Consider the following 24,917-nt stretch of genomic DNA (forward strand, 5'->3'; position numbering starts at 1 on the left):
CACTTATTGCAAAAGTCCTGAGGAGTAGCTTCAAGTTTTCCTCTATCATAGCTAGTTTCCTACTTTTTCCTCTTTATTTTAATATTAAAGTCTTATGAGCCTGAAAAAGATACAAAAATGCTCCAATTGACTGTTCAACTCAGTTCTATTGACCACAGAAGTTTATGAAAAACAGTTGGATATATAGCATAAAATAAAGTTGCATTATCAATGACAAGAAATATTATTCATACTTGCATATGAGAGATTTCAAAATATTAATTAACTTTAAAATGAGGCCTATATAGATTCTCCACATGGAATAAAATAATAAATTAATTTCCTATCCAGTAGGACATTTTTGGGACCTCCACTGCTAGCTGACAGTCAAACACCGCAATCATATGGAGTAGTTGTGGTCTCAGATTCACGATATGTGTGCTACATCTCTTACAATGCTAAGGAACATCTGTCAGTCCAGTGCAGATATGAATGCTCTTTGGATCACAAGACAGTTTGAAAAAGGAAGTTGGAAAAGAACATCAAAGCATGTACTGTACTCACTGCTCATCTCGATGTCACTGACATCACTAGTTTCAGAATTAATTTCCTGATAAAAATGGTAAGATTACACTTTATAGTACTGTCCTCAGTTGTGATGCTAACTTTGGACTCCAATGAGAACCAAATACTGCCCTGTATTTGCCCTAACCTTTCTCATCCACATTTTCCATCTCACAATCTATTTATGATGAACTTGTGAATTTTCAATTCCAAATGTTAATGTCTACAAAACAACTTAAAATTATAAAAATAGATATGCTGTATTAATTGAAGATTCCAATGAATACAAATCTTCATTATGAATTGAAAAAAAAAAAAACATGTTGCTTTCTCTTAGATTTTGGTAAAACTTCCTCCAGAACACAGGAGATTTGGAATCAAGAATCAGTTCTCCATGGAAACACAGAGATGAAATATTCCTTATTTGAGTCTTTATCTCCAACTACTGTTGTCATTTTATCAGACCCTTTATTGGACAGCACAGACACATTAGAAAGAAAATTCTGACTGTAGTAATGATGCTTATTTTGTAATGTACCATTACAGATTTGAAAGAAAATCAGAATCAATTAATTTCATTTGTTCATAGTGACAGAACAAGAGGCAACACTTCAAGCTGCAGTAGGGTACATTAGCTTTTCTATCAGAGGAAAAAATTACACTCACTAGATCATTAAACAAACTGCCAAGTGAAGTTACAGACTCATTATCACTTGAAACACGACACCTATCAAAGAAGCCAGAAATAATAAATCTGCCTTGCCAAAATGGTAATGGGTTGTCCATATATTCCAGAAGAAATGCACTCCAAAACTGAAATGGTTTGATTAGGCTACAAAAATTACTTGTTATTATTGTCTGCATTATTTTGTTTAGTTGGTAATAATAACAGAAAAGTGCTATAGCAACAGTTTCCTGAAAGATTACTCAACTGGCAGTGTATTTAATAAACCTTTTTGTTATAAACCTTCACTTCTTTTCTTACTCTTTTGAAATTCAGAACATTATAGAGCGTAATGCACTTTGGGGCAGAACATAAAATCCCTACAGTTGTATTTTTTGCACATATTTTGTATACACATAAACAATATCAATGTCACCTGCTTGTTATTTATCACACTCTGTGGAAAAGCACCAGGTACAGGACTAAACACAGCCTTGGGCAACCCCCGTGGCAATGGCAGGTGCCCAGCTGTCACAGCCAGCTCCTGCACAGCAGGCACTCAGTGTCTGGGAGCAGCTGGAGAAAAAGGTGCACCCGAGGGAATGGCGAGCTGGCAGTAAAGGTGGTTCTGGCAACAGACCACAGAGCATCAGGCAAAGGTGCAGGACATGGGCAACAAAGCAAACCCAAACAAGAAGTCATGAGGAAAGCCCATGTTGTGTGGCTCAATTTGGGACAGAGAGGGCTGGGCTGGGCTGAAATGGGGCTCCTGGGCCTTGGGCATGGGCACTGCCCCCCAGTGGTGCTCTCACGGTTCAGACACTCAACTGTCACCACCAAAATTCATAGCTTCTGGTTTTGAAGGCAAGAGGGTTTTGTGAAGTGCCATACTGTAACTTGGATTTTCCATTCTGTTTTGTTTTGTTTTGGTTTTTTTCTTCCTCAGCCTGAAAGTAAGTTCCATTTACAATGGCCAGCTAATTGTGAAAATTAAACTATTTCAGTACAGCTAGGCTAACCTCTGCCAGCATGGCACAGCCATTACAGTACAGAGATGGGTCATGCTTAAAAATGAGCATCTGTGTAGACATCTGCCACACTTGGACAAGGTCCTCTGAAAGCTTTAGTGACTTAAGTAAATGACACAGAAGTCTAGAAGTGTGAAAACATTAAGTTTAGTGGCATGCACACAGAGGGAATGAAATCAGCAAGGGCAGTAACTAGCACTGCAGCAGTAACAATCACTGCACTGCCTACTTCACAAGCATTGTCTTTGAGCAGGTTTCCATGGTTAAATGGCTTTCATGGACAAAACATCAAAATACATGCATTAAAGCTTCAACACAAGTACTGTCTCAAACAGAAAAGTCCTTGGCAGACTGACGAGGAATCAATCTCAGTCCAGCCAATCATGCACTTCACTTTCAAGGACAGCCCAGAATAACATTTTGTAAAGACCATGAAAAGGAAACACGTCACCAATGCAAAAGATAGAATCTTCAGCACAGAAAACTGTTAGCTGGAAAATAACAACCAAAGTTACAGTGATTGACAATTTAGCAAGGTTCTTTTTTCTTCTTAGATATTAAAGTTAATTAAAATTGGTGAAGGCATCAAGTCATTTGTGACCTATCGTAAACGTAATATAATCTCATCTGAAAAGCATGAAATTGCTCTGCCGATATCTATCACTTCAATTCTTGATAACTATTATAGTCATTCAATAATCCAATTACTATAAATTAGATTGCAGAAATAGACCTATACAGTAGCCAAAATACAAAAGACTTGTGACATTGTCTGCACAACATTAATTGGCCAAAAGAAACTTATTAGGTAAAACAAACTGAAAAAAAATTGCTTTGACTTCCTACAATACGTATTTCTGAAAGTGTTGTTGCAGAATAGAACACTCTATGAACATATATAGTTACCATTTTCAAATATAAAGAGTCAAAATGTATACTGAATCTAGAATGTAGTACTAAAATTGGTCTTTAACGTAGCTTGGAAGGTGCTAAGTTTGACATCAGTAAATAGGCACTTGTTCATGCTGATCAAACAAACATCATAGAATGCAGGAACAACATATTCATTCATGTGAAACTCCATTTTCTGGGCCCAACACAGAAGGGCTTAATCTAATACTTGACAGTATGCAGTCACTGAGAGTCAAGCTTTGCGTGTAAGGAAAAGGTTCCCAGAGGAAGGGATATTTAATGAACACTGGTATTCATCCTCTACCTCCACTAGTTCCAAACCTATTTTCAGTCCAGAGATTTTTAACACTCATAAATATTTATCTTAAATTTATAAACTCAAGAAATAGTTCATTTTGCCTAAAGTCTTGCCCAAATATCTGATAAAAATCTATCATTTCAGTGTCAGATAAAGAAAAAAAGCCAAAACTACAAATATTAAGAGAGAAAAGTTGATACAATATTAAGAGTACATGGTTACAAAATTTTTGACTGACAGGGTGAATGAATGGAGAGTAAATCAAAACTGCTCCATTTTCCAAATGTTTTCAGTTAGATTTTAAAACTTAGTTATATTAAAAATCCCACAAAAGTAGCTAGTGAATATGCTACTTTGGATTATAAACTCACCTCATAAACAGCTGGTTTAGAAAAATCATTAACTGTTATGCAAAGTTAGAGGAATGCCAATTGGTAAGAAACAACATTTGTATTTATTCTCAGTTTTACACTTCAGGTTATGAGGATGCAACATTCAAATGAGCAGGTTATCAAGCCCGATGGAAATCTACTGTCACTGCTGTCCTTAGCCAGTTGGGGTCCATGGTCAGATGGCTCACATTTACCAGTAGAATCTCTAAAACCTTGTGTCCTCACACAAAGCCACACACTACTGTCTCTTTCTTGGTACAGAAAAACATATTAGAATTATCAAAAAAGTTAAGACCACTCACAATTTCTTTCTTGGCTAGGATTTACAGAGGAGAAGCACTTTATAGAACATTTAAAACAGTCCTGTGAAACAGAAATAATGGGGAGTTTATTTATTTTGTTTATGGATAATTGGAATATAATGATCACACAGAAAGATTGGGGGGGTTATTTATGTTGTTTACAGGTAACTGGAATATAATGATCACACAAATAACTTATTACTATATATTTCACTATATGGAACTAATGAGTTTTGCAAAATGCATATCCAATAAAAGAAAACCTCCGAACAAACTAAACATTAATTATCATCATCTGCAACAGTAAAATCTAAGTAATTTTATCAGGCAAAAATCTGAATTGCACAACATTTTTTAAAAAAGTAAATTTTCAGAATTTGTTGGATGCTGTTTTCTTCTGTGGTCTGGATTAAAGGGAGCAGGAAAAAAAAACTGTTCCCATACATTTCTGTAAGTTATTTATATTCAGCCTTCATCCATGAAAGCATGTTCTCTGAAACTCTTCATACATGCAAAGCACAATCTGACTCTGTGAATCTCCAGAACACTGAGGGGTAAAGCAGACAGGAAAGAAATATATGCAGATGCACACTCATGCACAATGTAAAATAAGGCTCAGGCTTAATTTTGACAAATTAGTTACAAAAATCCATACTGATTTATAAATTATGCACCCTCACTGAAGTTAATACATCCCACAGAAATTGCATTGGATCTCAAGTCACTGCCACAAAAGTGTAACAATTCATGTGGAGTCTTTATTGTTATAAGGATGAAAATGAAAATAGAAATAACTAAGCTAGAGTGTTAATATAAGTTGTGAAATAACTGCAGATGTTATTTACTTGAATTTCCACACAGAATTTCATATAGAAAATAGATCTGCATACTGGTTTAGTGCTTGAAGGGATCGAGCAGAACCATAGAATCATTTAGGCTGGAAAAGACCTTTAAGATCATAAAGTCCAACCATAAACCTAACACTGTCAAGCCCACCACTAAATCATGTCCATAATTGCCACATGTACATGTCTTTTATATAACTGGTGACTCAACCACTTCTCTGGGCAGCCTCTTCTAGTGCTTGATAACCCTTTCAGTGAAGAAAATATTCCTCATATCCAATGTAAATCTTCCTATGCACAACCTTAGGCCATTTTCTCTCATCCTAACTTGAGGCCTATTCCTCTTATGCCTAAGACTTCAGTTTTGTGTCCACTTTCACCCCTACCCTTCAGCAACAGACATCCACTTCCCTTGTTCAGCCTTTTAATACTAGTATAGTGATAGAAGCTCTTCTTGTTGCCTTCAGCATGCGTTGCAAGCCTTAACTCCACCTGAGCTTTGACTGTCCTGATACCATTTCCACACAACCATGCAATGTTTCCAAATTCCTCCTTTGTAGTCCACCTTTGTTGCGTTTTTGCACCAATTCATTGTCATGAGTTCCCTGTTTAACAAAGCTGTCATCCTGAAAATTATACTTGACATCCTGAGTATTGTGATGAACATTCTTGCTCATTGACGGGTTTCTCCATGAGTTTTCTAGTCTGTCACTCCACTCTATTTGGAGAGATGATTGGACCTAATTACCTACAAATTTCACCACTACAAAAGTAATCTCATGCAAGTAGGCAAAGTCATAGCAAGACAGAATATAATTATCTTTGTTTACTACTATGAAGATACACTAAGATCTTACATCCCTCCGATCCAGAAGGTCCCTGATGAAGACTAGAAATGATACAGCCAAGTCTTATATGCTCTGAAACAATGTCTGTAATTGAGCCTTCCTTTATTCTCCTACATGAAATAACTCTAATAGTCAAATACTCTGAAGAAGAAGGGAGATAGTGAAGAACATTTCATAATCCTAAAAATTGTACTTTTTTACCAATATTCTCCTTAAAGGAGAAAACAGTGAGTGGTGAAAGACACACTTAAACTTTGGAAAGGTGGCCTTCATCTACTTGTGTTTCTTCATTTTCTTCTTTTTAGAAATAATTATTAGAATTACAATTTGAATGCATGCAAAATTCATTCATGATTAAATTGCATAGGAACAGATTGCTCAGATAACTTTGTTCATCTCTAAGGATGGAGATCCCACGAAATCTAAACTGGATCTGGGAATCATGATCTCCAACATTTTACCCAGATGTTTCAGATTTCTTACTTGCAAGATGCAGACTCTCCCAGCTCCCACTGAAACTTAGCTCCAGCCTGGAAAACCAGAAAAATCTAAAATAGAGACGTACCGTACATGTGGGTGTAAGTAGCATACGATATGGCATACTATTCCTGAAAGGTTTCTAATTCCTGAATGACAAATTGCCAGTTTACTTGGCTGGAGAAAAATGAAGCAATTTGAGCAGAATAATTCTTCCATGGAATTCATTGCATAAACTGAACAGTAATTAATATTCCTGTTCTTATATATACCAAGAAAATGATTGGTAAAATTCTGTAGACTTGGTTGGTATTATTTTACAATATGCTGTACAGAAATCATATACAAGTAGCTCCAACTCAAACATTTAAACTGATTTTAACTGCTATAAAAATAATTAATATTTAAATACATTTTTAAACTTTGTCATGATCAATTCAGTTGTTAATACCCAGGTTATGGTGATTATCCCTAAAACAATATTCAATCTGAAATCATATGAAGGGATTCTGCTATCAAGAAGGCTGTAAATTTGCAAGCTAAAAAAACAACAGTCAAGCATACAAAACCATTTTAACAAAAAGAAACAGCTACCTCCTTTATTTTTCCATAAGAGAAACTGAAGGATTAGGGAAAATCATAAGCTAAACAGAAATCAATCATCTGTTTCAGGCTTCAGGATGTATAATTATGAGTACTTCATGAGATACATCTAGAGTATCAGCATATTGACCAGGCCACAGTTGGAGCCCTACAAACAATTTGTGCAGACAGATATGGGACAACTGAAAGAAGTCAATAGTAAAGAAACTGCATGATTTGAAGAGTCACAAAGGATTGATGCTGCTTATCCTACAGTACATAATACTGACAGTCTTCAGGTACACAAAAACCTGCTGCAAAGAGCAAATATTCTACATCAAGACCAGAAAAGTAACAGCAGAATTCAACTGTGGGAGAAAAAAAAAAAACAAAACAAAGAAAGGAGGAGGAGGAGGAAAGACAAATGAGTGAAGAAATGCAAATTAGCAACTCAATCTGATACTGATCTAGTTGGGTCTCCAGGTGTCAGGGAGCAGCAAGAGGCTTCTCTATGAGGAAAGGTAAACAGAGACCTCTGGGTGTTTGGGAGGCAGGTAAGGGCTATGTCCTTACCCACCAGAAGCACAGTCCCATAGTTATTGGGGTCACCCTTTATTGGGGTAATGTAGGTTAGCTTAGTGGCGGTCGAGGAGGCAGAGACAGCTCAGGCTGCAATGTGATCAGAAGGCTCACCGAAGACAAAGCACTTTATTTTTAGTAACAGCTTCACTTTTATCTACTCCTGCATGTAATATGCTAGCACACTATTGGTCAGCAGTTCACCTAACAGACATGGAAAGATTCTACTGGTTACAAGGCATCTACATTCTACAGGTGGTTCTCTGGTCCTTAAGGATGCATTCATCAATCACCTCAGACCTTAAGAGATACACACACACACTGTCACCCCCTCAGTAACCATCCTCAGTAACCATTGTATCTAAGGAAGTTACAAGTATTCCACATGTGTCTTCCACGTAGCGGGGGGGTGGGGGGGGGGGGGAGTGGTTTTGGTCTCTTCTCTCTTGGCAGAGGAGCTGGTGGGAGGTGGTTGGAGTCTGGTCCCTCCAGTTGTTGGTGGTTCTCCTGTCCTGGGTGAGATTGTTTCATTCTTGTTCCCCTTCCCTGAGGTTTTTAATTTTGTTTGTTTTGATTCATTCGGTTTCTTTAGGTTGGGTTGGTGTCTTCCCTATTTTCTGGCTAATCAATCCCTTTTTTTCCCTTCCCCTCTCCCCTGGGAGTGGGATCCTATGTACTGTGTATACAGTGTGGTTTGTAAATGTTAGAAAATATAATTTATTCTTTTTATTCAGTTCAGTTTCTTTAGAGTGCATTTCTTTTAAGTAGTTTTTTTTCTTTCCTTTGCTGGGAAAGTTCTGGGAGGGGGAAGGGGGGCCAGTCCAGGGTTGGCAACAGCTAGGTCCAACCTGCGACATTATTTGGAGGTTCCACCGAGATTGACCTTGGATTGTTTTGTAAATAGTTCTCTGTTTAGAGAACAGTGCCCGGGAGAACTGCCAACTGAAATGGTATTTTCAAAACAATCACCAGGAAGGCAGCCAAGAGTACGTTGTTGATATAAACAAGGTTTTTGTTTGGGAACAGAGGACTCAGGCATAAGGTAAACAATAGAAAGAATGGTTTTTACCCTTTTTAGCAAATACCTGGGAGGTACCAGAGTAGGTCACTCCAACCATGCTGGCATGGCCTGGCAGTCTTTTGTAGTGAAAGGCCTCCTGTTAAGTGTCTTTCTATTCTTTTACATACTGATGGTGGTAACGCTTACTCCCACTCAGAGAGGTCTCCTAGGGACATACCTAGGTCTGCCTGATGATTGTCATCCATTTAAGGCCCTCCTGAATCTTGGCATTAAAGGCCTGTTGACATGTGACATTAAAGGCCTGTTAAAATACAACATTAACGGCCTATTAAGAGAGATCCCTACTGTTACAATTGGTCTCAGTTATTACCTAAATTGTATTGTGACAGCACTAGTGTTTATGAAGGTAATGAAAATGCTGTATAAGATTGGAAGAATGCTGGCACTTCGGTGCTTCCCTTGTTTCAGACCTAAGAAAGGCTATGCCTCTGGGGGACTCGCTGGAACTTTGCAAGGGGCTTCGGACAGGCCAGTCCCAGGCTGGGATGGGGCTTGGTTGGATCTCAGTAAAGTGCTAGGGCGTATCTCACCCCCCGTTTATTGGAAGTTCACGTCAAAACAAGTGTGTGACTATTGAGATGGCCCGCTGTTTGTCGGAAGAGTGTTTTTCCTACAAGGACCCGTATACGCGAGTCTCTGCTTTGTGTTGGGGCCTGGCTAGTGCTTATCGATTTGCCATGGACTACTGTCAATGACTTGAGGACAGGATAGAAAATGGACATATGCCGTTCGAGACCCATGTAGTCCCCGTTCAGACTACCGAAAGCGGAGTCCAACACAGCATGAGGTCAATGATTTTTCTGTAGAAACCCAAACTCAAGCTGCAGACCTGGACATGGCTATCTCTGCTGTCCCTGCTAAAACTACAGTTGAAACTCAGACTCAAGTCGAGGCCAACAAAGCCCCTGTTCACTCTGTAGAGACCCAAACTAAAGAGCGGAAACTAATACAGCCTCCGTCCACTCTGTAGAAACCCAAACTCAAGTTGCTGAAGCTTAATACAGCCTCTGTTTGCTCGGTAGAAACCCAAACTCAGGCTGCAAATCTGGACAAGGCCATTTCTGCTGTTCCTGCTACAACCACGGCTGAAACCCAGACGCAAGCTGAAGCTAATACAGCTTCCGTTTGCTCTGTAGAGATTCAGACTCAAGCCGTAGATCTGGAGGTTGCCATCTCTATTAAGCCTGCTAAGACCACAGTTGAAGTGCAGACTCAGGCCAATGCTAATACAGCTCTCATTCGCTCTGTAGAAACTCAAACGCAAGCTGAAGATCTGGAAGTTGCCATCCCTACTAAGCCCACCAAGACCACAGTCGAAGCTCAGACTCAAGCCGACGCGGATACAGTTCCTATTCGCTCTGAGGGGACTCAAACTCAGACCACTTGTACACCGACTCATGGATGATAACAAATGCTCTCTGGGGATGGCTAGACCGGTGGGAGAAGATGAATTGCAGGCATAGAGGGAAGCCCATCTGGGCCATGGGTCAAACCATTACACCCCCACACATAGTATGCAAGAAAAGTAGAACAAAATGAGAGCCAAAGTACAATATCAAACTTGAATACTGAGGAAAGTTTATAAACAGACACAGGTAAGGCATCAAGAAGAGACATGTACATGCTTTTTAAACATCGTCAAACAAGAAACATTCTCTCTCCCACCATTCAGGTGATCCATAATACGAAAATTTTATGTTATATATTTATATCTCTTCACTACCACTATTAACCAAGTTGTTGACAAAGTAACAGTCAAGATACTAGCAATACTTGGCAACATGCAAGAAGAATTGAGAATAACTCGGAATTAAGTCATCAGGGTACTGGGCACTGCAGTCACATTTATGTATTTGTTTTTGAAGGCAGAAAAAGCCATATATTAATCCTAGGCTATGGGTGTCATCTCTTGTTCAAGGATGCTTTAAACTAGAATTAAAGCACCTAAAATATTCTTTTCAAAATAATTCTTTAATCTTCCCCCAATCTTTAGTTTATTTCCAAACTTCCCCTGATTAACTAATAGGAAAGAAAATTTCCCCTAGAGAAAAAAAAAAAGGCATTTTGCGTGCCTCAAAGATTACCCATGTCTATTGACTGGAGTATTTTTTACTAATCTGCCCTGCCTCATTTCCTAAAAGATCCAAGTAATGGTGAGTATTCTGCAGTCCATGAAGAAGAGGAACAAAACATGTAGCTGAAGTTCCTTCCTCTACAGAGTTCCTCAGTTTGTCTAATTATGGAAATTTGCAAATTGAAGGAGTATTTTCCACTTTCCTTCTCATAGCACACCTGAGAATAATTGTCCAAATCATACCTTTTCAAACATAAGAAAATTAGGGAGGAATATCAAGGAGGAAGAAGAAAAGGAACTGTCAATATTTATTTTTGCAGCCTGATCTCCAGTGCTATATATTAATATTCTAAGGAAAGTGAGGGTTTAGCAGGGCAGGCAAGGGAGAGACAACTAGTCTTCTCATTTGTACACTACTAGAGAGAGGGTGGGGACAGCAGGGCAGAGAGAGCAAATAGTAAGAAGACTACGTCTTTTACTCATATTTGAAATATAAAACCTTAGAGTCAAATTTACTGAGCCTGTACTTATACAGACTAGCAATGCATTATAAGAGCAGTAGATCTGCAAAGTAAAACTGCTTTTGTGAGGGATGCAACACTCCTATTATGGGCATTTTGGAAAGATTTTAGTTTGAGTTTGTTATAGTATGGTCCTATGGACTAAATCCTCATTAATGGATGCAATTAATCAGCTGCATCTATGAAACACCTTTTAGTTTAGTTCCACCTGAAAGATACTCAGACTAGATGCTTCTGCATGAGCATTTTAGTTCTCATTAGAAGCAGATTTTTGAAGGAAATCTCCTCTGTCACTGACACTCTGGTCTCCATTGTAGCGTGGTCTCTGAGCACACAAGATGGAGGTGCTTCAGGGGCAAACCTTGACAGATCATGCATTAACAGGTGTTCAATCCACAGGATCAGGCTAGAGGTAATCTGAAATGAAACTGAAATGTGAATGTTTAGTCCCTCTGCCTTATTCCACAAATCTTCTTGCGTTCAGATGTGCTACTTGCCAACAGAGGATATAACTCTCACACTCTCCAGACCACTTATAACATAGACTACACAGCAAGAAATAAAGATGATAATAATAAGATTCATCTGAAAACCATGTCCCTAATCCAAAGTAAAATTTTAATGCATATGTACTAGGATTCTCTTTGGAAAGGATTATTTTCCATCACCATTTTATGCTTCATTCTGCAAGTCTAAATTGTTTTGAAAAAAAAAGTGCTTTATTCAGCTCACTGGTGGCAAAATCCCCTGAATAAAACAGTCAGTCTGAAACACTTTTGAGCACATCAGGTTAGTAAATGACAAACAGGACAGCTACAGCAAAGAGGGCAAGTCTAAGCAGTGGCATCTATTCCAGCAAATAAAGAGCTGAGGGCCTAGATGTCAACTGGCACAACTTATATCAGTGAATCTAAACACTTTTGCCCTTCCTGAATATATAAACCACATAAACCCACAGGAATGGTCAATCCCAGTCTGCATATATTCTGGATGACTGCTAATTAGCCCAACACAAAATGAAGAAGCTAACATTTTAACAGTATGATCAAATGCATTTTAGTGCTTGGAGCTATGCCATGTCCACCTTAGTGAGTGTAGTCAGTAGCCAGTAATTCCCACCCACAGAAGAGAAGAATACCAAAATCTGTCTTCAGAAAGGTAACATTTGAATTGAGTATTATTCTGTTCATACAGCAGTTACTTGACATCCAACAAAATGTTCAGATACCGAGGTAGGGCTGTACCTCTAAATCATAGTTTACCCTGTACCACCAGTGGAGAGACTGGAAGACTATTAAGTCTTAAAAAACTAAGAAAAGTTGTTATGTTCCAGTTAACTGAAACAGTCATAAAAAGACTCTGTAGAACTCATTAGCAAAAGCACCTCAATTTCACATAAGAACATGTAGTTAGTTTCCCAAGATATTTGATCTGTAAATATCAAGCAAGCTGATAAAGTGTTTAGATTGTAAGTTACATTAACAAATCTAAATTTCTATTCTGTGAAATAATATTTAAGATGATAATTTTCCATTATATTGAAGAAAGAAAATACTTTTTAGTATTTCTTGCAGATGATATGTAGAAAACATAGACTACTGCTTTGATTGTTCTTTAAGTCACATCCAATTAAATGTAAGATAGAGAATTAGTCATCAGTGAGCAGAAGCCTTTCTGAAGAAACATCAACACCACAAATAAAAGCAGAGATTATAGTCAGACAATTCAGTTACAGAGAAATGCTATTCTTCTACCTAAATAATGTTCCCTCATCTTTCATTCTAGAAAATGTTTTCATTACTTAATTTAAATGGAAAAGTTCCCTTCTCCTTAGAACAAGTGTTTTTCAATTTATATTAATAATACTCTTTTGGCTGGCTTCCATTTGCCAAAGTTTCACAGAAATACTTCAAAAATAATGATGCTCTGCAAAACAATCTACTTTTTATCACCTATAAATTCCATTTGAAAAGAATTTATAGAACAGCATTATGTTAATCTTGCACCTCAGTACCATAAACCATGGCAGTAAGTTGGTGAGTTTCGTTTAGTTTTATTTCTTACTTCTGCTAGATATGCTGGGCTAAGTCATAGCTTTTTTAAGGCATATTAGTCTGCCTTACAAAAAATATTTTATAGTTGTCCCAGAGCATTCAGCCCTAACACTAATTGCTTAAAATTATACATGAAGCATTCTTTGCACCTTTTTATAGCATTTGGCAATGAATCACATATTGGAATAAAAGGGGAAATTTTATAAATTTTAAAAGATGAACTCTTCATTTTATGCTAAAAATTGATGAAGCAAGTTGTTTTTACGAAACTGAATTAGACTGAGCCTGGTCAGATTAAAATGATGCTGGAATTATGAGAACTACAGTCAACTCAAGCAGGTTTACTAGATTTAATTAATCTTAGATATGAAAACTATAACCAATATACATTAAGTTAATCTTGTCAGGGTCATAAAAGTCTGTCAGAGTGCTCAAAAATGAAAAGAAGAAACAGAAATAGCAGAGACTTAAGTAAGTTTTTTTTCCTACTACACAGATATATAAGTAACCCAGAAAAAACAACCCAGTACTCCCTGAGGTCTAGGTAACACCTTACTGCATAGTCACTCCTTTCACATCTATTCCCTTTTTGTAGTTACCCCATAATGTTTCTGTTCTTTATGAAGAAAAAAATCCTCTTCATTTTCATTAACTTCACGTCAACTGGTGTGATAAACTATGAAACAGAGCACCTACATCAAGAGTACATTCTCAGCTAATGAGAAAGCCTATTTTTTGTTTTAGTTGTAAAGCAAAGGTTATGAAGAAGGAGCACAAGGTAATGAAGCACAGAAGGAGAGGGGTAAATAAGGACAATAGCATATAAGCACAATTAGTCACAAAATAGACTAAACATTGAAGAGATGACCAAAAAACCCACCATAAATCAAGTCAGTTTGTCAATTGTGGTTGGTTTGGGTGTTTTTCCTGGCTGGGAGACAGTAGAACATTAACCATTCTTTTATTGTTCCTGACATGTGAAAGGAATATTCTTGAGGGTTTAGTCACAGATGATTCCAACTGCTACAAGACTGCCTTTAAGAATTATGATTCTAATTTTTGATTTCTTACTATAAAGGTTCAATTACGGGTAGTAAAAGTTAGGAGAAGGAAGCTTTCTCCCAAGCTTCAATTTATATTATCTGACTCTCTGTCATAAATAACAGAGAGCTCTTTGGGGTTATGTATGTAAATCAGATCTAAACAATTTCAGTGCATTAACTCTCACCAGTAGGTTGCTGTGGTAGCATTTTGACAGCTCAGACTTTGTACTTCTTTTCCTTGACCATCTACCTTTCAGGAAATCCACATATTTCTCAGCTAATTATACTTTAAGCAGACAGCTTTCTTGTTGGATTCAGCATGTTTTCTGAAAAGAACATGTTGCTTTTGGGAGTCCTTTGAGATCAACACATCCTGCTACATATCCAACTCTGATTGTTTAAACAGAGCTGTGACAGTGCTATGCTTTTTTTAATGTCCCATCTAACAAAAGAGCTACAGCTGTTGAAACTTCTGAAAGTCTAATTTCAATGAAGAAATTATTATGTTGCAAATGGAAAGTATGTTGAATAGATTTAAGGCTCTTCTTCAGAAACTTTATAAGTAAATGAGTTATAAATACTGAATTTCACTTCTTTGGGAGCAAGTATTGTATAACTGTAAAGAGCTAATAAATTGGTCCATATCCTGTTTCTGCCATCCTTCTCTCGCAGATGACACTATGGAAAGAGTTAGTAACTTGATGTCAGTCATAATTTTGTATACAGTAGATTTCAGTGATTTTCTAATGTAAAACAAGTGACAACTTTGTCTTAAATCTATCAAGGAAATTGGAGGTTTGTGTAGCGTTAAGATACAGCGGGTTGAAGTGTATCTATTACCTACAGACTACCAAAAGACTGAGAAGGTCTTCATTTAATCTTTGATAATCTTGGAGGACATATAATTTCTACAGACAGTAAGAATTTCTTGCTGAATGAGTTGCAAATGGTACTACCACAGCATATTTTGTGATTATCAGTCATAGAAGAGGTATCATATAGCCAGCCCACACATAATAAAGGGTTTTTTCAGAAAATAATGTCTTTTTTACCACTTTACTTTTCACGTATTATGAGTACAGATACATGCAGGTACACACACATGTTCCACTAGAATCAAAGATTCCTTTAATGATCACAAAATCCTGAATAAGATGATTGGGAATTTTAGAACAGTAAAGTTACTCTTCAAAGCACACTAGGAAGTCTAATCTTTTTATTCAATGTAATTTTTTCTCTTATTATTCAAAAAAGACTATTCTGTTTAGCATATCCAGCATATGATGCACCATATGACGCACCAGATGTCTTAGTAAATAATTCATCTCTTAATGAAAAGTATGATAACTTTGAAACTGATAACTACCCTGACAATTCAAAACCAGAAAAGGAGAAGATTTTACAAAAAGCAATAGCTACATCACAAAACAATACTAGCAGACTGAACTGGCAACATATGCTTACTTATACTTCAACTGTACTCTGGAAATGAGCACACAGCATAGATTACTGCATATCCTTATACTGCCATCCCATCAGGGCCTCTGAAGGGTGGCAGAAGAATGTTTAAATTCTGCATTTACAAAAATGCCTAAGACAACAGGATGTGTTGAGAAAAGAAGAGGAAAAACACATCACATAAAATTAGATTGCTATGCCTGCTTGAAGAGAGTATTTCACTAGTATAGAAGAAACTGGCATTTTATTAACAGAAAACATCTATGAGTAATTTCTAAAGCCTTTCTAAAAATGTGACTTAATACTGTTAAGACAGGATTTGTATGGAAAGATGTGTCCATGAATTTCCTTACAGTATCTATGTCTTAGTTGCAGTCAGTGAAACAAATGAAAAATCTCTTTGCCTTTTGATTGAACAGGATTGCTGGAGAGGAAGATGACAACATGCTTGTGACAGACAACTTTCACATATGCATGTGCCTTCATGATATTCAATATGAGATCAATTCTCCTGATACTTTACTCCAATAAACTTAATAATTTTACATACACCTACAAGAAAATCACAGCTTTTGTAGAGGAAGTAAAATAATATTCCTTACTATCTCCCATATAATTTAGCACTGTTTTGAATGTGTTCTTGTTCTTCTGTATTTTTCATGTTATATATTAGCATTACATAAGCTTCATAATATATCCATATACATGGTGATGATATACGTACTAGTCCTTAGTTAGATAAATGGGAGAAGCCAATATGTTTGTGGCCATAAATTAAATAAATAAGTATTTTCCAAAGAAGTCCACATCCATTAAAGGATGGGACAAGACAGTGCATGATTTACTGAGAGGAAAAAGAAATTGAGATTCAGAAGAAAACTTTTACAATGTTCTCTACATAATGTTGGAGAAGTTTCACCAGGTATTCACAAAATGGAAAGTGCTGAAGGACAATTTGCTCAATCTAAATTTACAAACCCCCCCCCCCAGAAACAATCCAACAAACTCAACTCACAACCTTACGTAAAATCTCTTTCCTTCAGGTTCTTCACTGGTGAAAGCAGGAATGATAATGCTCACCCACTTTAAATCCTTACTATACTACTATTTACAGTTTATCTGGTGTCCAGATAGATGTTAACAACTGTTAATAAGAGCCACAGTGGAAGCTCTGTCCACCAGCATGCATAGTGCAGCCAACACAGTGTTTTTCCACTGCCTATATGGAAACTACCCTTCACAAAACAGGGGCTGAGCTAACCTGAGGCCCACTTGAACTCATTCCACATGTTGTTAGGCCTCCGCAAAACTGGGCATAAAAGGCATTTCCCATCAGGAGGTACAACTGACATTTTGTGGCAAGAGTCATCATGAGCTGTTGTTGTAGTTTTGATGTAAATTCTCTCCCTGCCAGTAACTCCCCATGCCATTAGTTAACAAAAGAAATAGTTAACTACTACCAATTCCTTCTTGACAGTTTTGGGTGGGGGAGACTGGGGAAAGGTGTGGTGGGAAATGGGCTTGGACTGTCTCTTTGGTTCTTGGGGACATCACACGGTTTTGGGGGAGGTTGGAGCTGTGTGTGCCGGCTTTCAGAGAGAAACCTTTCTCTCCTGCTCCTCACTGCTTCTGTGGAGTAAGCTAGTTTCTTCTTGCCCCTGCTGCTTCTCCTGGTTTTTTGGCTTTGGGCTCCGGTTGCCGCTCTGGTCTCCCCACCATGGCAGCGACCCGGGAGAGAGAAGTTACAGCTGCTTTTCGAGACATGCTGCGGTTCTCCACTCCCAGTTTTCCTTCTTCATTTAGGAGAAGGGACACAGAGGGAGAGACAGAATTCATCTGAGTGCTCACCGCTCATCTCTGTCTCGCTGGAGAGGGACTGGGAGCTCACCCTGCAGCCAGCCAGGGTGTGACACTGCCCATAAGTGTAACTTTTTTTCAGGAGGAAACCTGCTGGTTTGGGAGTTGTTGCTTTCTTTTTTTCTTGTGGTGTTGGGGAAGCAGTTTGCTTTGGTCTGTTTACAGTTATATCTATACCTACATAGATAGATAGTTTAGATAGATAGATAGATAGATAGATAGATAGATAGATAGATAGATAGATAGATAGACAGACAGACAGACAGATAGATAGATAGACAGACAGACAGACAGACAGACAGATAGATAGATAGATAGATAGATAGATAGATAGATAGATAGATAGATAGATAGATGATAGATATAGCAGTTAAGAACAGTTATTGTTCTTATATCCATTTTTTGATTAAAGTTCCTTTTCTTAAATTTGATAAAGAGTGACGTGAATAGTGTGGAGGAATCCCCTCCTCTAGTTGTGGGTAAACATTTTGGTTTTTCCCCTCAAAGTAAGATAGCTGTTAATAAAGATGTGACATCAAAAGGTTTTCATTTCCATCTCTGTATAACACTGCTTCTGTGGCCCTCAACAAATCAACCCTTTTTGCTGCACATGATCTAAGTAAAGTGTGGAACTCAATGCTGCTTTTGATCAAGGAAGTACTATGGAATTCAGCCACTCAGACTCTGGAAAGTGTGTTTACAGTGCAGATCTTAAGTAGCCATGAAAAAGCTACTCCAGATGCACTTTGCACAGCAGATGGCATTACACAGAACTTGCCTGTTTAGAGGAAAAGTTTCTCCTCAGTTTTTATCCATCCAGCGATTTAAAATTCTCAGATAAACTGTGCAAAAGAAAAAAAATCCCCAAACAACAGGTACAAAACAGTAATGGAAATTTGGCATGGTGAAAGGAAGCATTATAAAGTCAATGATTTTATAGCAGCGTTCAGCATGAGCATGTACGATGCCTCTTTTAATATAGTACAAAACAACTGATGTTCTGCGTTCTCTAAATACTACAAATGGTTTTTGTCCCTATAACAATCTGAACTTCACAAGGAGATGATAAATGAGATAATATTGATTAGATTGTGCTAAAGGGTTCCAACTTTTCAAGGTTATATCCTTTAGAGAGTGTAAATCTCATTACAGAAATCTGCCTGCTGATATACATAAATAAAGAGTGGCAGAAGGGTTCCAGCATGACAGCTCTCACTGGAGTCACACTGTTCTTTAGACATAAAGTTCAGACAAGCAGGTACAGTGGAGTTCAAAACAGTAGCATCAGCCTGTCTTCTTCAAAGAAAACAGAGCAATAAAATTTATGTCATATCTGCAGTAAATTAGTGTTACTGACAAAGGGTATCTGGAGTGAAACACAATCTTGGGCATCAAGTTTGATTTAATTGTTGGCTTCATCAGCAATATGAAGGATGAGTAAATCCATTAAATTATTCCCACTACTTTATTTTAACATGTAATTTTTATAGTAATGTATGGCGAAAGAATCTTAAGTTCAGCTGAAAGTCAGCATCAGCCTTTTCCTGCTTCTGCTGATGAAAAAAAACCCCGAAAAACATCAAATAGCACACAAAAAAGCAAGTGCAATAATCTTCTAAATTTCCCTGTAGTTTGGCATTTACTCTTAACTATTGGAGGAAAAAAAGAGGCATTAGTACTAGCTATCTGCTTTTTAAAAACTTAGGATTTTTCTCCTAGACATTGCTGGGAGTGGGGAGTGAGATGTGGGGAAGAGTAATACTGAAAAACCTGAGATCCTTCTGTCTTGATGGACAGGAGTCACCAGTGCACACTGTCAGGCACAAAAGACAACGGCATCAGCAATAAGGGACACAATGCAGGTAAATAATTTCCCTTGACTTGGCACTCAATAGACTCCACCCAGTTTTGGGCCCTGCAATACAAGAAGCACACTGACAAATGGGAGCAAGTCCAGTCAATGCCCACCAAAACAGCTGGAGCACATCCCCTGTGAGGAGAGGCTGAATAAGCTGGGTTTCCTTGAAACTAGAGAAGTAGTAGCTTTGAGGGAGGAGCTAACAGCATCCCTTGCTTCACCATGAAAACAATCCAGCAGAGAGTAGGTTGCCCAGAGAGGTTGCGCAGTCTCCATCTTTGGAGGTATTAAAGATGCAATGGGGAAAAAGCCCAAAACAACTCAATCTGAATTCAGCAGTCGTTGTTTTCATGGGAAGGTTATGCTCACAGACCTCAAAATGTCCTTTTCAACCTGAATGAGTCCAATTTGTGTTTGCTATCTCTATTATTGGGATGCCACTGACAAGCAATATTAGGTGTCAGTGTTGTCGGAACTCGGTCATGCCCTGTTCCTTTCTGCTGAGCTCTACTACCGTTTCTATTCTCAGCAGTCTCTGCATTCTCAAGTGAAAGTGATTCTATTTATATTCATCTCATAAAGTGTTTAAAACATGAGAAAAAAAACCTGTTTACAATATGAAACACAGACCTGAGGTGTAAAAGGAATACCAATGCTGTTCTTTTTTTGTGCAGCAGGTGGGCAAAAGTCTCATTTCCATTAAGACGTTAAAGCCATAAGCTCAAGTATGTTTTTATGACTTTGATAAATAAGTTTTCATGAAGATATGTACAGGTAAAAGGAGGATTTACTTTCCATTTATGACAGTAAGGAAGCCAAGAGAAGAAATATGAAAAATTTGACCATTCTGATATTTAGTAAGTGCTTGGTACATATCTTTAATAGGATCCTGAAACTATTAATTTCACAGATTTTTAAGGGGACAAAAAATCTTCCCAAGTAAGTGGGAAGACAACAAAATTTACACTGGAAAGTAATGCCTCCACAAAACAGAATACCTAGACACTCCCTCCCTGTTATGAAGCTCTGCCATCTATTTTCTTGTGTTTTCTACCCCTAAATCAGATGTCAAATTTTATTTACTTCAGAACAAAAGCTTCTGGAATCAGCTTTTGCCTAGGAAGGAATTTTAAAGGAAAAGGAGTGTTTAAAAGAAAATGCTTCAGTTAAGAAGTATACCCTATTTATTTGTATTGTGGCATAGACAGATCTTGGAAATAAGCTTGAAATCCATGTCACCTTAGTAACGATGATATGTTTCATAAAAAACACAGGAAAGTTTAAGCTTCTTACAGTCACACACAATATGAATGAATGGATTCCAAACCTACCAAAATACTGGTGTGGAATATTAATGGTGGGCATCTATTTCACAAAAATGGCAAGATTAAATGTTGACCCCGAAAAGATAGATAAAAGCAAGACACAGATGTTTGTGGTAACATGACACCTAGTGTTCACTTTCAGGAAGCTTCTTAGTGGCGGTGCCAAATGCTGAAGAAATATCAATGCCCCAGGACTTCCTTTCCCCCCCTGCCTCACTCCGCCCTCCCCCCCCCCCCCCCCAAAAAAAAAAGGGTAGCAAAAATATTGCATCTCTAATCAAGTACCTAAACACACAGACACAGTGAAAAATGAAAGGAGGAAAGGAACAGAAAATCTGCATGTTCTGCATTTGCTTTTCTTATTGAGAACACAATTTGGGTAACTCCAGAAAAGAGCACTCTCCAAACAAGTTTCATAGTGCCTTTTTCCTTTGGGTTTCTGCTGAAAAAAAGTCTACCATTTTTTTGATTCTGTATGAAAATTATTAGAAAACTGAGTTTGCTACATATGGCATGCACAAGTTTAAGAATCCCTATGTAAAAAAACCAAAACAAACAACAACCAAACAAACAAAAAAAACCAATTTCTACAGACAGTAAAACTAGTCACAGAACTAGTGACAAGGTTTATTTATACACAGCAATGAGGTGTACATTTACTTCTTCATTTAAAATCCTTCTTTATCAACAGTGCAAGTGCTAGTGAAACTATCGTTCCCTTTCAAGCTTCTAGCAACACAATGAAAACCACAGTAACTAATGCTTACTAGATCAATGAGACCATAAGATCCATGTAAAATCATGCATGGCACAGGTACTCTACCAAAGTGAGTAACAATTCCTAAGGGATATGGCCCTTGAGTATTTCTAAGGGCAAAGATGGAGAAGGATTATATGAGAAATGAGGACAAAAAGTTCACTATAGATTCTGAAATCAGATGAATAAGAATCTGATACTGAATGAAACAGGTGTTAGAAATTACACTACAAAGAGACTGACAAAATATTTCAGACAAGATTTGACTGAAGCTTCAGTTCTACAAAACAGAACAGAAACAATTACATGACAAGAAGTTTCTAGATACACTGCAAGAAACATTATTAATAGAGCTTGTTAATGTTAAAAATACATGCCTGCAAACTATATTAGTATTGTGATTTAGATCTAGCATGCTGTCTTTAATTTAAAAATATGCTGAGTTATTTCCAGGGAGTAGTATTTTAATTGTTATCCTTCTAAAAAGAAAAAAAAAACAACCAATCTATCTTTTAAGTACTGTCTAGCTACCAGCCAATCCCAATTAATTGGACTTAGCATGCAGTAAACAGTAACTAATCTTATTACATCTTGTTTCTGAGAAAAATGTGCATACAGTCAGTACACAGGTATTAAAATACACATTTTTCCTTTAGCAAGGTAAGCAGACCTAGATTTCAATACTGTTAAATAACTCAAGAAAACACAAGTCAAGCACTTATCACACTGTTAATTATAAATCAAGTTCTTATTTTTTAATATATTTTGAGCATAATACTCTGCAGAAGTTTGGTAGGTGGCATCTCAAGGGAGCCAGGCAGTCATGAACTCACCTAAATAAGTATCTGCCATAAGATGTCCCTCTTGAACTTAGAAGTCTACATGGCTTTTTTACTAACACTATATATTCATGCCTTCTTCAATCATACACCTCTATTTAAAACAGTCTGAAAAGTGAGGCTAAGTTTTGTGTGTTTGCTGGAAACAGCCAGCTTGCCAAAGCCTTAGATTCATATCACTAGTTCTGACTCACGGTCCAAGTAAACTACATAGTCACATGCCTTTAGTTCCTATCACTCCTGTCCTGGTCAGTTCACCATCCATTGAGCACCTAGTTTGGTCCCAGGCAGAAATCCCATGGGTAGCAGTAGGAATGGCAAGTCCCATTGGCCTTAAAAATATACACTTAACACAAGAATATCATAAAATTCAGAAAGTCATAAAATTTCACCTAATGATAGTGATTATCCCTTATCTTTAATGCTGAAATATTCTGAACTCCCATACAAACTACTCAGCTGTTAACATTTTAGATCATTTCTGCACATGCTATTTTTGCAGTTTATGAACAGCTCTTACAAAATAACAGCTGTGAAACAGATTTAAAACACAGAGGATTCTACAGTAGGTTTGATTCCATTATTTCTTTTTGAATTATAGAAATTCTAAAAATTCAAAGGTCAAATTTTTGCATGCCTTCACACACAGTTGAAAGATAGATGCAGATACATAGTACAAAAGCTGTCTTGGACAGGACAGCAGTTTGTTTCCACAAATTTACGTGCAGTTATCCTACATGCTTATGATGTCAAGTATCCTCTACCCTTTGCTTCTACGTCTGCATTCCCAAATATTTACTCTCAGTCAAACAGAAGACCAAACCAGTTCTGAATTTACTGTGAAGGGGAAACGTGTCTCTAAGTTATCTTTCATGCAACCAAGATACCTTCTCAACAACCCTGGATAAAGTATGAGGAAGATGAGCACATTTTTCCTTTAAAAACTGCAAGGCTGTGGTCACCAAAATAGCTCAAAGGACAGGGCAAAAAAAATTAAGGGACTGTTTATTTTAACAACGGTAAATATATATATATATATATATATATATATATATATATATATATATATATATGTAATGAGTAATTTTTTTGCTGGTGATTGAAAACCATTGCGATGACGCTTCAAAAAAGCACCTTTACATGACAAAAAGACCGGCACGTTAAACCAGATTCTGTAATGATTTTAAAAGGTCCGCAGGGCAGACCTACTATACTTTATATAAACAAGGACAGCAGAGAACCACCGTCAGAGGGCATCATTCATGAATGATTTGCCAAATACGCTGCCGTAAAGTATCAAGTTATTTTCTAACTCCTACACGGGCTTCTCCTCAAAGTGCGTTAAGATGACAAATACCAGCACAGGCTTGCAGCTGGGTGACAAACCGAGCAATTCAACGCGGTCCCCGGGCAACTCGACCCTCATGCTGCAGATTGTCACGGCGGGGTGAAAATCACGATGTGGATCAATCGGGGCAAGTCCCGCCCGGCCGCGCTGGGATGCCGGTGCTGTGCGGCTCCTCGTCCCCGCGGCTGGCGCGGGGCTGCGGGAGGAAGGCGGGATGGAGGGATAACGGGATGGAGGGATAGCAGGATAGCGGGCACCCAGCCACCCGAGAGTGCCGCGCGGCAGATACCGCCTCGTCCCTCCCGGAGCCCCGCCGCCAGCCCGAACCCGCACCGCCCCGCTCCGCTCCCCGCTCCTGTCACGCAGGCGCCTCCCTCCCGCCCTCCGGGCAGCGCCGCCGGCGGGACCATGCCCACCGCCGCACCGCCGCGGAGAGTTGGCACCGGGACGGGCAGAGGGGAGAGCGGGTACTTGCCCAGGTGGGGACGAGGAGGCTGCCGGGCCGCTCGAGCGGTGCTGGAGGAGGCTCCTTCCCCGCCACGCTCATCTCCTCCCATGCAGCTGCCGTATTCCTCTCAGACGGGCGGCTCGGCGGGACGCGGCGCCCCCGGCACCGACTCCCAAGCGCCCGCCCCTCCCGGCAGCGCCGACGTCCCGGCTCCGCGGGGCTCCGCGGGACAGGCTCGCTCCGCGCTGAGCTCCGCCGCCCGCGGCCCGGGCGGGGCGGGATGGGACGTGGGGTCTCGTCGGAGGCTCAGAGCCAGGAGGGGAGAGGAAGGTGGCGGCGTCGCGCTGCCTATTTAACTTGGCTCTTCTCCGGGGGGAAGGTGCCGCCGCTCCCGCTCCCCTCCCCTCTGCGGCCGCATCCCGACAGCCGAGTTGTGGGTGCTTCTACGAGCGCTGCCGCGCTCCTCCCCGACACCGCACGGCTCCGCTCGGCCCGCCCGCGCCGCCCCGCGGGGCTCCCTCCCGACGCCGCTGCCCGCGGGGCAGGGGCGTGCCGGGGCTCCGGCCTCCGCGCCCCTCCCGTGCGGAAAGCTGTCGAGCGGGGGAGCATCTGCTGGTGAACGTGGGCGATGTGGGGCGTGAGGGTGCTGCCACTCCGAGAGCTGCCCCCCGCTTTTCCGCGTCCATCGCGGGCAGTTGCGCCTAGCGGCGGGGTAAGAAGCCACAGCCACACGCAACTCGGGCGCAGTAAAGCACTTGGCGCTCGCTCGCTGATAGCTGTATAA

At 39.1% G+C, this 24,917-nt stretch overlaps 1 protein-coding gene across 1 annotated transcript in view; it reads right to left on the reverse strand.

Annotated features, from left to right (window-relative positions):
* SNTG2 (syntrophin gamma 2) overlaps window positions 1–24,232 on the reverse strand; it is a 234,876-nt gene extending 210,644 nt beyond the window's left edge. Inside the window, exon 1 of the mRNA XM_071547809.1 lies at window positions 24,161–24,232. Within this exon, the coding sequence (XP_071403910.1) occupies window positions 24,161–24,232 (72 nt within the window). The remainder of the gene's footprint in view (window positions 1–24,160) is intronic.
* Between the last annotated feature and the right edge of the window lie 685 nt (window positions 24,233–24,917).

Source organism: Pithys albifrons, chromosome 2 (assembly GCF_047495875.1).
Source record: "Pithys albifrons albifrons isolate INPA30051 chromosome 2, PitAlb_v1, whole genome shotgun sequence".
Lineage (NCBI taxonomy): Eukaryota > Metazoa > Chordata > Aves > Passeriformes > Thamnophilidae > Pithys > Pithys albifrons.